Source organism: Corythoichthys intestinalis, chromosome 10 (assembly GCF_030265065.1).
Source record: "Corythoichthys intestinalis isolate RoL2023-P3 chromosome 10, ASM3026506v1, whole genome shotgun sequence".
Taxonomy (NCBI): Eukaryota; Metazoa; Chordata; class Actinopteri; order Syngnathiformes; family Syngnathidae; genus Corythoichthys; species Corythoichthys intestinalis.
Window position 1 is genome coordinate 54,841,439 of NC_080404.1, and position 15,675 is coordinate 54,857,113.

Here is a 15,675-nt window from a genome sequence, read left to right on the forward strand (position 1 = left end):
GCAACTAACCTGATATCAACATGACGTGTCCCCGGGAATGTCCACAAATCAACAGGAAGGTCTGAAATTTAACAGGAAGTGACCTGATATCAACAGGACATGTCCCCCAAATGAATATAAACAGGACATGTCCCCCAAATGTCCCTAAATTAGCTGCAACAAACCTGATATCTACAGGACGTGTCCTCGAAATGTCCCCAAATCAACAGGAAGGTCCGAAATGTCCCTAAATTAACAGGAAGTGACCTGATATCAACAGCACGTGTCCCCCAAATGAATATCAACAGGACATGTCCCCCAAATGTCCCTAAATTAGCAGCAAGTAACCTGACATCAACAGGACGTGTCCCTAAAATGTCCCCAAATCAACAGGAAGTGAGCCCGAAATTAACAGTAAGTGACCTGATATCAACAGGATGTGTCCCTTTAATGTATATCAACAGGACATGTCCCCAAAATGTCCCTAAATTAACAGCAACGAACCTGATATCTACAGGAAGTGACCTGATACAAACAGGATGTGTCCCACAAATGAATATCAACAGGACATGTCCCCCAAATGTCCATAAATCTACAGCAACGAATCTGATATCTACAGGACGTGTCCCCGAAATGTCCCCAAATCAACAGGAAGGTCCGAAATGTCCCTAAATTAACAGGAAGTGACTTGATATCAACAGCACATGTCCCCCAAATGAATATCAACAGGACATGTCCCCCAAATGTCCCTAAATTAGCAGCAAGTAACCTTACATCAACAGGACGTGTCCCTAAAATGTCCCTAAATTAACAATAAGTGACCTGATATCAACAGGATGTGTCCCCCAAATGAATATCAACAGGACATGTCCCTCAAGTGTCCCTAAATTAACAGAAACTAACCGGATATTTACAAGATGTCTCCCCAAAATGTCCCCAAATCAACAGGAAGGTTTGAAATGTCCCTAAATTACCAGAAAGTGACCTGACATCAACAGTATGTGTCCCACAAATGAATATCAACAGGACATGTCCCCCATATGTCCCTGAATTAATAGCAACTAACCTGATATCAATAGGACGTGTCCCCGAAATGTCCACAAATCAACAGGAAGGTCTGAAATTTAACAGAAAGTGACCTGATATCAACAGGACGTGTCCCCCAAATGAATATCAACAGGACATGTCCGCCAAATGTCACTAAATTACCAACAACTAACCTGATATCAACAGGACGTGTCCCCAAATCAACAAGAAGTGACCCTGAAATGTCCCTAAATTAACAGTAAGTGACCTGATATCAACAGGATGTGTCCCCGAAATGTCCATCATTCAAACGGCGTTCCAGCCCCGAAACTCATGCCGGAACGCCGCTACAGCCACTTTCCCCCCATGTATAAATACAAAAGTACAACAGTAAAGAAAATTGGTAAATATCATTTCAAAGCCGTGATCACAAACCCAAACTTTTTGGGAAACAAAAGAAATTTATTATGTCAATGCGACGAACTAGGAACTACCATTGACAACTTGGGAACAAAATATGTGTTGTTATCTTTAATATGCTAACACAGGTAGGTGAATCAAGGAAATCTCGACATTGTCTAGAAAAACAGTATTCTAGTTGGGATAAAAAGCTAAATTCTCTCGCATTTCAATGTAAAAGTCAATTTCCCGTGCTAATGCTAACTCAAACATAACTTTAGCTCCACAACATAGGAAAGTTCCCTTCTGCGTAACAGTTTACATTGTTTTTAATTGTCGCCTTACCACTTTAACTAGAATTTCCAAATATGTTACAATGCAATGACATAATCAAACAAATACTTAGATACGTGATTTGATCCATTTTCCCATTAAAGTCGCAATCACCGCTATCAATTTCATTGAAAACCACTCAAGCGATGCTTGTGTAGGTATCTCACTTAAAAATATTGTCTGTTTCTATTGTATAATGAGACAAAACTTGGTTCTTTTCTTATTTTCTATTTACGCTAATCCTCTTAGAAAGTTGGAACTTTTTTGTTTGTATGTTGTTTGTTTCCCCTAGGTCAGTTATTAACGCGACACTTGGGCCTTGAAGTTGGGTGAACTTTGTTAATTCTGTCCTTTTCTGTGTGGACGCCGAGAGGGAGGTAAGTGCCATTTGCCTGCTGAGACATTTGTTCAAAAATGTCATTTTCAGGCGCGTATTCATGTATAAAAATTGCATTGCATTTCTTTTTATCATTTATTCTGAATAGGGGCAAATTGCTAACGCCAAGTTTCATGGAAGGATTTTCTTTTTTTGACTTTTGTCAGAAATTTAAAGCACATCACACCAGTCTTGAATGACGTCGTCATTTCAAACGCTGAGACGAAAACCACCGGTTTTATGTAAATATTCATTTCTGTAAAGAAAAATTGTAGAGTTTACTTTGGAATCGCTACAAGACGTGGAGAAAGTTGCGACACCCCTATAGGGATCCATGATACAATTTTACAACCACCCCATTCATATGAATGGCGGGCTGTCAAGTATATTCAAAGGTAATTTGATGAAAAAAACGACCCCTTTTCAATTTTTAACTGGCTATATTCTATCAAAGGCGCTTTATGATGTAAATATCGAGCTTTATTTGTATGTGCGTGGCGTAATTATATATGGCGGAAAACACAGACAAGGCTGAAAATGCAGTTTCTCCTCTTGAACCCCTGTTTAAAATAAACTGCTGTATTTTAAGCCAAATGAACTGTTGTGTTGGATAGAACAATATGTCTATATGCTGCCATAGCAGTTTCATGGCGCATTATGCCCCCGGACTATTTTTAATTTATCCGTTTTACCCTGGAGAACCCCTGTTTACAGACACCGCGCAACTGATTTTGTTTCAACCTAGCCGTAAAATGAAGTAATTATATTTGTTGTTCGAAATGTCTGTCATTTTCAGCTTCGAATCATTAATTGATGTCTAATATTTAGTCTTTTTTTTTTTTTTTTTAATGGCTAACACTGGAAGTCCTGGGTTTTTTTTTGGCTAGAAATATCAGAAAGGCGTCACATGACCCCGATACTTAACTGACTACTAGGGTTGTTCCGATCATGTTTTTTTGCTCCTGATCCGATCGTTTTAGTTTGAGCATCTGCCGATCCCGATATTTCCCGACCCGATTCAATTCCAATCATTCCGGATAATTTTTCCCGCTCATATACATTTTTGCAATGCATTAAGAAAAAAAATGAATAAAACTCGGACAAATATATACATTCAACATACAGTACATAAGTACTGTATGTGTTTATTATGACAATAAATCCTCAAGATGGCATTTACATTATTAACATTCTTTCTGTGAGAGGGATCCACGGATAGAAAGACATGTGACTTTGTATATTGTGACTAAATATTGCCATCTAGTGTATTTGTTGAACTTTCAGTAAATGGTACTGCAGCCATTCAACTAGGGCTGCAGCTATCGAATATTTTAGTAATCGAGTAATCGACTGAAAATTCTATCGATTAATCGAGTAATCGGATAAAACAAATTTATTTTTAGGAGAAGAGCAATTATAGATATACATGAGAAAACAAGACATTTTATCATTTTCAGTCAATCAATGTCTTTATTTTTGATGTATATTGTTGAAAACAGCCAACAATTGCATCTCAGATGTAACTAGAATTTAAAAAAAAGACTAATTCACTGCTTTCACTCAAAAAACCTTTGGATCTTATTTTTAAAAAAAAATGTGTATATATATATCACACCTAAAAATGCCTTTACGCTTGATAACACACATCACTTAAAAGTTATGATTTTTTCCCCATGTTTTTCAATTGAATTTCTATTTGTGTCAAGCCATTTTTAAGTTCTAGTTAAGGTTTAAGTTAGTCTAAACTGTAAGTCCTGATAGGATTTTGAGTTTTTGCACTGTTCAAAATAAATGTATGATACAGGCTGTATTGGAGCACATTAGGGACCAGTGCTACTTGGTGTTTTATCCAGCAATGACTTCTGAGCTAAAATTGATAGTTAGCATTATTGAGTTTTTATTTGACACCCTCATCACTCCACAACGCTATGTTATGTTAAAGCCTGTATGTAAGACACGTTAGCCACGCATCGAAAGTGGTCTTAATTAATTGAAACCTAGCCCTCCGCAGGGCTAACGTAAGATGAGCTAGTAGTGACAGTAACGTTAATCTTCTATATTAGCGCTTAGCGCTCTTTATTAGCGCTTAGCGCTCTACTGCTTTAAGATGGCGGATGTTTGCTAACGCTGCCCAGACGCGGCCTAGTCTCTCAATTTGCATCTAGTTCAACATACATGTGATCTCTATGAGACTCAACAGATGCTAGCTGCAACTAACGTAGCATGTGCGGGCTAGTATTTAGCAACGTCGGCGTCGTTTGTGGCGGCTGTCGGCTGCAGTAAGTTTATTTTTTTTCCCTTCTTCCTCTCCGCACGTGACAGCACGTTGTCCCGCATTAAAAGTAGTCCTAGCAAAACGTGATGCTTAGAGCTGTCAAAATAAACGATTACTCGAGGTGAATAAAATTACTCATATCAGTTTTTAAACTCGAGTTACTCGAGTTGCTCGAGTATTCGTTTCAGCTCTACATTCAACCCAAATGCATTAACATTAACATTCTTTCTGAGAGAGGGATCCATGGATAGAAATACTTGTAATTCTTAAGGATAAATGGAGGGTGCAGTAAATGATACTGTAGCCATTTAACTGTTCTGCCCAAATGCATGATGGGAAGTGCAGCCATGACTGTGTGTAGTGGCACCAATTGATATATCTTCTCTGCGTTGGGAAATAACATAGGGTGTTAAGAAAAAGATCAACTATTACCATTTTTACCCACATTGCTTCCCACGATATTTGTAATTGTTGAGGTAGGCCTTGTGAGGCTTTAGCCAATTAAAAAAAAGCTCCAAAGACTGCCAAAATTCGCTCTACTCATTTTATGCTGCCTTTTAGCTCCATATATAGATAAAACGGCGCCATTATAGATTGAACGTGACAATGCGTGAGTGGGTCGTGCAATGCATGCGTAAAATATTTTCATGTGATTAATTTTTTTAAAAAATTACCGTCGTTAACGCGATAAATTTGAAAGCCCCACTTTAAGCCAAAACTAAAAACTCTGGATGAGTGTAAGACATTTTGTCTGTAACGTTATATACAATTAGAAAACGATTTAATTAAAAAACATATATATTAAAAAAAGGTATGTCCGATATTTTTTTACCAATTCCGATACCTTGAAAATAATTTTTAATCATCTTTAATATGTATATATAACAGTGCTGGCCAAAAGTATTGGCACCCCTGCAATTCTGTCAAATGACGCTCAATTTCTTCCAGAAAATGATTGCAATTACAAATGCTTTGACAGTAATATCTTCATTTATTTTGTTTGCAATGATAAACACAAAAGAGAATCATTGTCAAAATCATTGTCATTTTACACAAAACTCCACAAATGGGCAGGACAAAATTATTGGCATCCTCAAGCGAATACTTGGTAACACAAACTTTAGATAAAACAACTGCGAACAACCGCTTCCGGTATCCATCAATGAGTTTTTAATTTTAGACCATCCTTTCTTGGCCAACTGCTCCAGGTCTCTGAGATTTGAAGGGTGCCATTGTCAGATCTCTCCACAGGTGTTCCATGGGATTCTGGACTCACTCTCAAACCACTTTCTAGTGCTTTTTGAAGTGTGTTTTGACTCATTGTCTTGCTGGAAGACCCATGATTCTGCGAAATTTGTTGATCATCTTCAGACTTCATAATGCCATGCACACGGTCAAGCAGTCCAGTGCCAGAGGCAGCAAAGCAACCCCAAAACATCAGGGAACCTCAGCCATGTTTGACTGTGGGGACCGTGTTCTTTGAATGCCTTGGTTTTTTTTGTCTCCTGTAAACTGTTGATGCCTTTTCCTAAAAGGCTCTACTTTTGTCCCATCTGACCAGAGAACATTCTTCCAAAACATTTTTGGCCTTCTCAGGCAAGTCTTGGCGAACTCCAGAATTACTTTTTTATGTCGTTGGGTCAGATGTGGGGTTCTTCCTGGGTTTCCTACCATAGAGTCCCTTTTTATTCAGACGCTGACGGGTAGTACTGGTTGACACTGTCGTACCCTCGGACTGCGGGACAACTTGAACTTGTTTGGCTGTTAGTCGAGGTTCTTTATCCACCATTTGCACAGTTTTTCGTTGAAATATCTCGTCAATTTTTCTTTTCCTTTCACAGGGAGGTTAGCTATAGTGCATTGGGCTTTACACTTGTTGATGACACTGCGCACGGTAGACACAGGAACATTCAGGTCTTTGGAGATGGACTTGTAGCCTTGAGATTAGGAGTGGGAACCTCTTGGTACCTCACGATACAATACGATTTGCGATACAATGCTCACGATAACGATGATCTGACGATATGGCGATACAACGATTATTGATACATTGGTCAGGATATCATTCTTGGATATTCTACCAACAACTAATAAACAGAAAAACAAGGTTCTGCTGTGAATTGGAATGAGTATTATGAGTAGACGTCCAATCCATTTGAAGTGGGAGGGTGGCAGCTGCCATAGCGGGAAAATTTGTTATTTCGAGCCTAGTTCTTGGTATATGATCTAACACGGCCGTCGTCTGTCATTTCACATCTAGTTCTAGATATATGTGAAAGTTACCATAGCTGTATGCTGCCATATGTTTGTAGCAACTAGCAACTGGGCGCTGTTTGTAGCGACTGACGGCCGCAGTCAGGTATTATTGATTTTTTTTTTTTTTGTATCTAGCGGCATGAGTTGAACATGATATTTGCTCTCGGTTCATTCCTCATTGCATCATGAAGACCACGCTGACTGTGTTTTATTTCCGCTTTACCTGGTATACCCTTATTTTCGCACTAAAAGGCGCACCTGACTATAAGTCGCAGCCTACCAAATTTGGCACGAAAACGGCATTTGTTTATAGATAAGCCACACTGGACTATAAGCCGCAGCTGTATTATAGGATATTTACACCAAAAGATATTAACCGGTATAACTTTATTTTCATACGACCGACTGTCATAAGACCAAATGAACCATCGTTAAACTTTGAACCGATTACTGCAAATTTTTATTGCTTCAAGAAGCTTCATTTGGCCATCACTGCCCCCTTGGGGAAGACAGTCAACCACTGCTGCCACCTGCTGTTGACTGTTGTCATCCAACATGCCTCTTAGCATGCATTGCTGTGCTACAGATGTAAATAACAATGAAAAATCATGTTCTGTGCTAAATATTTCTTCAGTTACTGTTCCAATTGTTTCATCAATTGCTAGTTATGGTATTTGCTAACACTTTATTTGACAGTGGTGCCATAAAACTGTCATTACACAATCATAATTATGACATGTCTCTGTCCTGAGCATTCATTAATGCTTATAACAGATGTCATTAAGTGTTATCCGGCAAATGATCTTACTTTTGAATGGATGCGAAAGATCCAAGAAGGACAAAAATTGAGTTAGTGACATAATTTGCCAAATGACACTTAATGATATAAACATTCAGTAATGTCCATGATAGTTTCATGTCATAATTCTGATGTTCTTATGACAGTCTTGTGACACCGCTGTCAAAGTCTTACCCAAAAAAAAAATCAACAAATAAGCCGCACTGGACTGTAAGCCACAGGTATTAAAATGAAGGAAATAAGTAGCGGCTTATAGTCAGAAAATTATGGTAATTCAATAATCGGAATTTGGATGTTTGTGAATCGTTCTCGAATCTTTCACGGCCGAATCGCGAATAATCTAACAATCGGAAATTTCGCACGCCTCTAGTTCTTTGGTCTTCTTTCATTTCTCCATTGTCAATGTGGCACACACAAGGACACAGTACACAGGTTGAGTCAGCTTTAATCCATTTTAACTGGCTGCACTGTTATTGAACCACCTATTATGTGCCACAGGTAAGTAACAGGTGCTGTTAATTACACAAATTAGAAAAGCATCACATGATTTTTTTTTTAAAGGGTGCCAATACTTTCGTCTGGCCCATTTTTAGTTTTGTGTAAAATGATAATGATTTTATTTTTTACCCCCATTCTCTTTTGTGTTTTTTCATGGCAAGCAAAATAAATGAATATATTACTACCGAAGCATGTTTAATTGCAATCAATTGAAATTGTCAGAAATAGAGCATTATCTGACAGAAATGAAGAGGTGAAAATACTTTTGGCCAACAGTGTATACAGTGATTCCTCGTTTTTTGTTGTTAATGGGGACCAGAACCCGGCGTGACTTTTTTTGGACAGTGACGGAGGACATGAAACAATTCTTACGCATTGTATCTAAGTATGCTTTTTGTTTTGCAGAACAGCTGCAGCTCAACATTCCGAACTTGTGCTCTGAGACAAACGCAGTCTTCTCTTAAAACAATGTCTGAACGTCTGAAGGACCATCTTCAATGTCCCACCTGTCTGGACGTCTTCATAGATCCTGTCATGCTCTTGCCGTGCAGTCACAACTTCTGCCGTGCGTGTCTGCAGCAGTGGAAGGACAAAGGAGAACGATCGTGTCCAATCTGTATGACACAGTTTAGTTTGATGGATCCGCCTCCGAACTTGGCACTGAAGAGTATGTGTGAGAACCTCTCACGAGGCTTAGTCAAGTCAGAAGACGACTGCAGCTTGCACAAAGAGAAACTGAAACTCTTCTGTTTGGACCACCTGGATCTTGTGTGCCATATCTGCAGAGATGCAGAAACCCACGTTGGTCACAAGTTCCGGCCCGTTGAAGAAGTTGTGGAATATGCCAAGGAAATACTCCAGGATTACGACGACTGTCGAGAGAACTGCAACGAACAGGCAGAGTACATCAAAGTCCAGAGGGAGAATGTCGAATGCAAGATTAAGAAGGATTTTGAGGAGCTCCGTCGCTTTCTCGACGTCGAGGAGGAGGCCAGGTTGGCTGCGGTAAGGGAGGACGAGACCAAGAAGAATCTAATGACGAAGGCGGCTCTCGGCGAACGAACGGCCGCTCTCTCGGATGTCATCAGAAGCGCTGAGGAGCAGCTGACGTCTAGCAAGGTTTCTTTCATGAAGAAGTTCAAGACTGCGATGAGCATAATCCAATTGCTGCCGGAAAAGTGGCAGCTGCTGCCAGGAGGTCTGCTGGACGAAGCCAAACACGTGGGCAACCTCAAGTTCAAAGTGTGGGAGCGGATGAAGGAGACGCTCGCCTACAGTCCCGTCATTCTGGACCCCAACACGGCCAATCCAGGAATCAGTCTGTCCGAAGATCTGAGCAGTCTTAGTTGGGAAGACGTACAGCAGAAACGTCCAGAGAATCCAGAGAGGTTCCAGACGTGGCAGTCTGTGCTGGGTGGTGCTTTGGACTCGGGAAGACACGTGTGGGACGTTGAGGTGGGAGACAACGAAATCTGGATAGTGGGGATCTTGTGGGGGGAACCTTGTTTGCCAGAGAAAATGATTGGTTGGTACATCAGCTTTTGTGATGGTGAATACAAAAAGCCCGCTTGCAAATCTGGAGAATGGAATCCGCCTGTTAAAGTGCAGAGGATCCGAGTTGAAGTGGACATGAAAGAAAGGGTGGCGTCCTTCTCTGAACCTCTCACGAACACCGAATTGTGGAACACTAAGAAGCCTACCATTTGGCCAAACTTGTCCGGTAAAACCAAAATGTATCCTTACTTCTCCACAGAATGTAAAATTCCTCTAAAAATAGTCCCCATTCCACCTGGTGTTACGACTGCCATTCACTAGCGGTCATGTTGACACGGCTTGATTTTTGTGCTTTTCAATGTCATCGATATCATTCCTTTTCTTTGGATTTGACTCTTTATTGGCCAGGTCATGTGATAAGACTTTACTAGAGTCAAAATAATGAAGCAATACATTTTGACTGGAAGTAATTCTACTCTTGCTTGAGTACAACTTTTGGCTACTCTCTTGTTAACATTGATTTACTTGTACTATAATACTTGTACGACAATCAATTTATTTTATAAGTACTTTGAAGTACTTTGAGTGTAAAAGTAATAGTCACTAATGCTTACTCGAGTACAATGTTTGACTTCTCGTGACAGTGTGAAAAATATATCAGACACAAGTAACTAAGTACTTGTGTATTCTTTTCCCCAAATTATTTGGATTGACAACTTCTTACTCCAGTACCATTTTGGAATACTCTAATGATGACATGATTTTCAAAATAAATGATTATCAACACTTACTTGGTACTTGAGTAGTTTTTTCACCCAATACATTTTGACTTTTGTGCATACTACTGAAGTGAATACTTACCTTTTTTCGCACACACCATAGAGCTGTTTGCGTTACTCTAACACTTAATACAATCAATCAGGGAATAGTATCGTTTCTCATATTTACTGTAGGACTGTTTGCATTACTCTAACACACCTAATATAAAATAAATAGCACTTATACAATAGTTTAATGAAAGAAGCATGAAAGAGACACTGCCCTCCATAACTACTGGCACCCCTGGTCAGGGCCGGCGCAGACTATGCAGCTGCCTAGGGCCCCTGACCACTAGGGGGCCCCCAATCTGGCAATCGTTTAATTTATATTCTATTTTGTTTACTACAGTTTGCTTTATTTGACTTTTGTGAGTTTTTGATACTTGATTACAAGCTTAAAAATAAGTTCTTCCTTAACTTCTTTTCCTCTTTTAGAAAAATGTTTGGCGCTATCTACTGTAAGTACTGACAATCATTTGGGGTGAGAAGTGGGGTGCAGTGCAACACAATCTGATTAATTTACAAAATGTGGACTTGGATTGCATGTATGGGTTTCACAGTACACTGTAACGAAATGGTGGGCCAAAAATATGGGCCCTTTTGCATTATTTTGCTTAGGCCCCCCAAATGGCCTGGGTCGGTCCTGATTACACGTTTAAGGCCATTATCCATCCTAGTGTAGACGTAGCCTATATTACGCTCACCAGTCAAAATCGTTTTACAACAATTAGCGAAAGCCGTACATTTGCTGTTGCCGACAGGTGACAACTCCCTCCGGGCCTTCGCCCTGCTGCTAATGACAATTACCAGACATATTGACAAGCTCATCTAACAACAACGTTCAAGTCGGAGTGTCTTGCACAACAACAACAACTTCAAAAACATGCTCTATTACCTTGATACTGTTGTTTCTTTTCTTCTCCGATTTTCTTCTTTCGTTTCTCTGCTCCAAAGGATAAATTCTCTTCAACGTATTCGTGCATTGAGCACCAATCATTGCAAAGCAGGTTCAACGTCACTCCCCAGTTTGCCAGATTGTAATGACAAGAAAATTGATTTTTGCATTATTCACGATGCTGTATTAACAATGTATAACATGCAGTTGCCAGATTGGGGGCCCCCTAGTGGTGGCTCTAAGATGCTGCGTAGTCTGCGTATAGGCTGGGCCGGCCTTGGTTTAACTTGAGTAATATTTGGAAATAATTCTACTTGATTACAACTTTTGGCTACTCTCTTGTTAACTAGTGAGTTAACTAGTGACGGGATCTGTCGTTCACTTGAGTAAACGAATCCATTCCGGTTCGTTCAGTAAAAAGATTCGTTCGCCCCCCTCATCTCCCTCCCCGCCCAAACGAATCGTTCAGGTACTGAACGGGAAATGACGTTGCCGAACGACTCACCAAAGACCGCTTCGCAGTATAACTGAACGGGAAGTGACATTGCTTGGTCCCTCCCTCTCTTGCACACATTGACCACTCGTCGTAGTTTCAGAAATGAGTGACAGGCGGTATCATTCTGCTTTCACAGACAGCCTCGTCTCCCTCCCGCTGCTGCAAAAGCGAGGGAGAACTTCCGCGTCGTCTGTCCTAGTTCTATGGGATCAAAGTCATGGCTCGTGCTTGCATTTGGTTTGGGGTCGGGTCGGGGGCGCATGGACTTTCTTTAGCATGATCTTGATCACATATACAATGCTGCTGCTACCAGCCAACGCAGCATGCTTGCTGTCACGAAAATAAAAATAAATCGAAAGTTTAATTTCTAAATATGGAACGACCAACACATCATATTTACCTCTCGCTCTGTTGTATTTTTGTTTTTATGCTCATCACTATTATTTTAGGTCACTATTGTTAAAACTGAAGTGTAAATAGCTAGTTGTCAAATGTGCTGCTCTGAAATAAAAACAATACTACATTTTGATATTCGACAGTTTAATTGCAAATCGGTATTAAGATGATCGTATTGAATTTTTGCACTGGTATTAACAAATAAAATAATCCGGTCAGAAATAATTGTTTGCTCTTTACGATGTTGCCTTTCTACTCTCATTAGTCTGTTAAGAAAAATGTAGACATTTTGCGACATCTCCCGTGTCCGCGTGCGTTGTTTTTGGGCGCTTGAGTAGCACATGATGGACGGATGGACATAATTTGTCAAACCAACTAACACCCGACACGCTCTGACACGAAAGAAAATAAAACAGTCGGAAAAAATTGACATGTATATACAGTTTCATTCCAAATCAGTATTATGGTGATCATAATAAACTGTTAAAAGTTGTTAAAATTGCTCCCACTATTGCATTAGTTCCCTTCTCTCTACTTTCGACATATGAAAATTTTAAAACTGTTTCATCATTTAAAGATAGATTCAAGTCAAGATTTTGCCGATTTAGAAGTATTTTAGACAAAAAGTTACTTAGGTTCGCTAGGAAGGTTCTCTACAACAGAGCCGTCCTAAAAAGTCTACTGCTTTAAGATGGCGACCGTCTACTAACGCATTTAGTGTGTCATTTTGCATCTAGTTATATCTATATACAGTACATGTGATATCTACCATGTCTACCATAACATGCGGGCGTAGTTTGTAGCTTTGCATCTAGTTATATCTATATACAGTACATGTGATATCTACCATGTCTACCATAACATGCGGGCGTAGTTTGTAGCCTATCGGCTACAACATGTATTATTGGAGCTACCTAGCATCGCGTTTGCTCGGCGTCACAACTTTCTTGCCTCAACCCTACTCCTGCTCTGCTCTGTCGTCTCGGTGAGTCCGTCTCCCTCAGACTTTTCGACCAATATAGTAACGCATAGTAACGCATGCCTTTCCGTCCTCAGTAACGGTAACGGCGTTGCCAAGATGAGAAAAGTAATTAATTAGATTACCCACTACTGAAAATAATAACGCCGTTAGTAACGCCGTTATTAACAACACTGGTCATTATATGTAGTCCCGAGTCTGTTGAGAAAAGTAGTACACTAAACCATGCTCGCTAGGTTTGTCTGGTGTTTTTGTCTGTTTGAGCAGCATTTGATAGGCTCCACATTAACAAATATGTGACAAAGTCATTTCCTTTCATTTTTTGACTCGTTCACCGCATTACTGCAAAGTCAAGTTAGCAGCAAGCTAGGTCAGGAACCGGAGGACCGAGTCACTGAACGGGAAGTGACATAACTCAGTCTTGCCCCCTTGCGTGCATGCTGGCTGCTCATTGGCTACACGTGGAAGTGAGTGACAGACGCCCCGATTCTGTTTCCGCTCCCTCACCTGCCCGCGATGAGGCTGGCGTCTGATTGGTCGTGTGCGATGTCAGAAGACGCCGCTTGCTCAACGCCCTCCCACGCGGCGAATAAGCACCAACCTCATAGAACGAAATTAGTTCGGTCTCGTTCACCCAAACAATTCGTTCAAAAAGAACGAATCGTTCGCGACCGATACAACACTAGTCCCAGTTCGTCCCCTCCCTTTCGTTGAGTGCGGACGTGGTTTGTGTTTGATAGACATTTTGGACCATATTGAGTGTACTTTTGCTATTATGGGACCGAAAAAGACCCCACCACAGGGTAGTGTTAAGCCTAAGAAGACATCAAAGAAAATAAGGTATATTTTTGTGTAGTTTTAAGGCTTATTTAGTAGAAAATTATGTTTTATGGGGACCTGGGAACGGATTATTCTCATTTTAATGGTTTCTTATGGGAAATAAATGTTCGGAAGACAAACTTTTCGCCTTACACACTCTTTCTGGGAACCAATTATCTTCGTGAGCTGAGGTATCACTGTATTTTTTTTTTATGCAGAAAAATTAATTCATGCGTTCGTTACATCGAGATTGGATTACTGTAACTCCCTACTTGCAGCTTGTCCTAAAAGTTCTCTAAAAGGTCTTCAGCTTGTCCAAAACGTAGCAGCAAGACTTTTAACAGGAACCAATAGAAGAGAGCATATCACCCCTGTGCTCCAGGCCCTTTACTGGCTTCCAGTCGAGTTAAGAATTAAATTTAAAATCCTCCTTCTGATATTTAAGACCATTAACTCATTCACTCCCAGCCATTTTCACCAGAGCAAGGCACTTCGCTCCCGGCTGTTTTACTGGATTTTGCAAGGCCCACAGAAAATTCTGATCTATTGCTGTATAAACATGGAACCCACCAAAAGAAAGATTCGACTCTTCTTTCAGCAGAAAAAAAAATGTTCTTTTTCCATTCTTTAGAAATCAGCATTAATTTCTGATGAAAAAACGGAGAAATTGAGCTTTTTGGGAAAGCATACATTTCAAAAATAACTTTGACTTATACACAGCTATTTTTTGCTTTAGTTACATCCAAAACATCTGACTAATGTTTTCTTTCTACAAAATAACAATTTATTTACACATAACTAACTGAAAGATGACGCTGTGCTGGCCGGGACAGCCGGTTAAATTTTTCCCTCATCGACGTCCGTCTCATAAAGATGAATTTTTTTTGAGTCTCTGCGGGCTCTGCTCGCGAGCAGCACGGACTCAAGGCATCGTCCGCTGCACTAGTGGTCCTGGTCGTTCTGCTCGGTCGTCCAGCGCTTGGCATCCCGGGCGTCCTCCTGGTTGTTCTGCTTGGTCATCCGCCACCTGCCATCATCCAGTCGGTCGTCTGAAGTCCATCCGTCATTTTGACAGGTTGCAATTCACACCCCAGACCACAGGATGGCGAGTGAGCATATTAATAAGCTATTGTCTCTCTTGATGCATGACGTCGCTGGCCTTACTCGGAAAAATGTCCGAACTAGCATTCAGGTGTGGCAAACACGGAAACGTTAGGAAGCTTTGGAGAGCATTGTCTCAGGCTACGTTCATTCTACAGGTCTTAATGCACGAATCCAATTTTTTTGTGTTTTTCAGAATCGAGTTGGGCATTAACTTGACGGTCTGAACGGGACAAGTCGCATAGAAGTGGACCATTTCAAATACGATCTGGGTCTTTTTTGTATGTGGTTCAAATCCGATTTGGACCACATTTTTCCAGACTGCCGCAGCGGTCTGTACCGTCCAGTCCCCCAAATACGATTCCAGCTGTGCCTTATTAGCGCCTAGCTTGCAGTGAACACGGGTTTTGGGGAAGGGCCGGGCTTGACAACAGTCATGCTTATCCTCAACCCCTTTTTTATTTTTTTATGAGAATGATGGGTTTTCTCTCTGCTCTATGTGAGCTATATTTCAACATTTCCTACACGGCCGAGAGTCGGGAGAAGGGTCTGGCTGCAGCCCGACTTGGAGAGTCGGGGCAAACTGCCCGTATGTGTGTGTGACATGCACGGACAGTGCGTGCATGCTATCGATCCATATAAACTGTGAATATAAGCCTAAACGGGGATTATTTATGTTTGTTATTGGTCTCCTCCTTTTGAAAAGCAAAATATGATATCCCTGGAATGACAGATG

The 15,675-nt window shown here is 40.6% G+C and overlaps 1 protein-coding gene across 1 annotated transcript; it reads left to right on the forward strand.

The window, feature by feature from the left end:
• The first annotated feature begins 2,013 nt into the window (after positions 1-2,013).
• LOC130923480 (E3 ubiquitin-protein ligase TRIM35-like) lies at positions 2,014-10,214 on the forward strand. The gene is made up of 2 exons (XM_057849220.1): positions 2,014-2,114; positions 8,347-10,214. Exon 2 carries the CDS (start codon positions 8,410-8,412, stop codon positions 9,754-9,756), a length of 1,347 nt encoding a protein of 448 aa, XP_057705203.1. The 5' UTR covers positions 2,014-2,114; positions 8,347-8,409; the 3' UTR covers positions 9,757-10,214.
• The last annotated feature ends 5,461 nt before the right edge of the window (positions 10,215-15,675 follow it).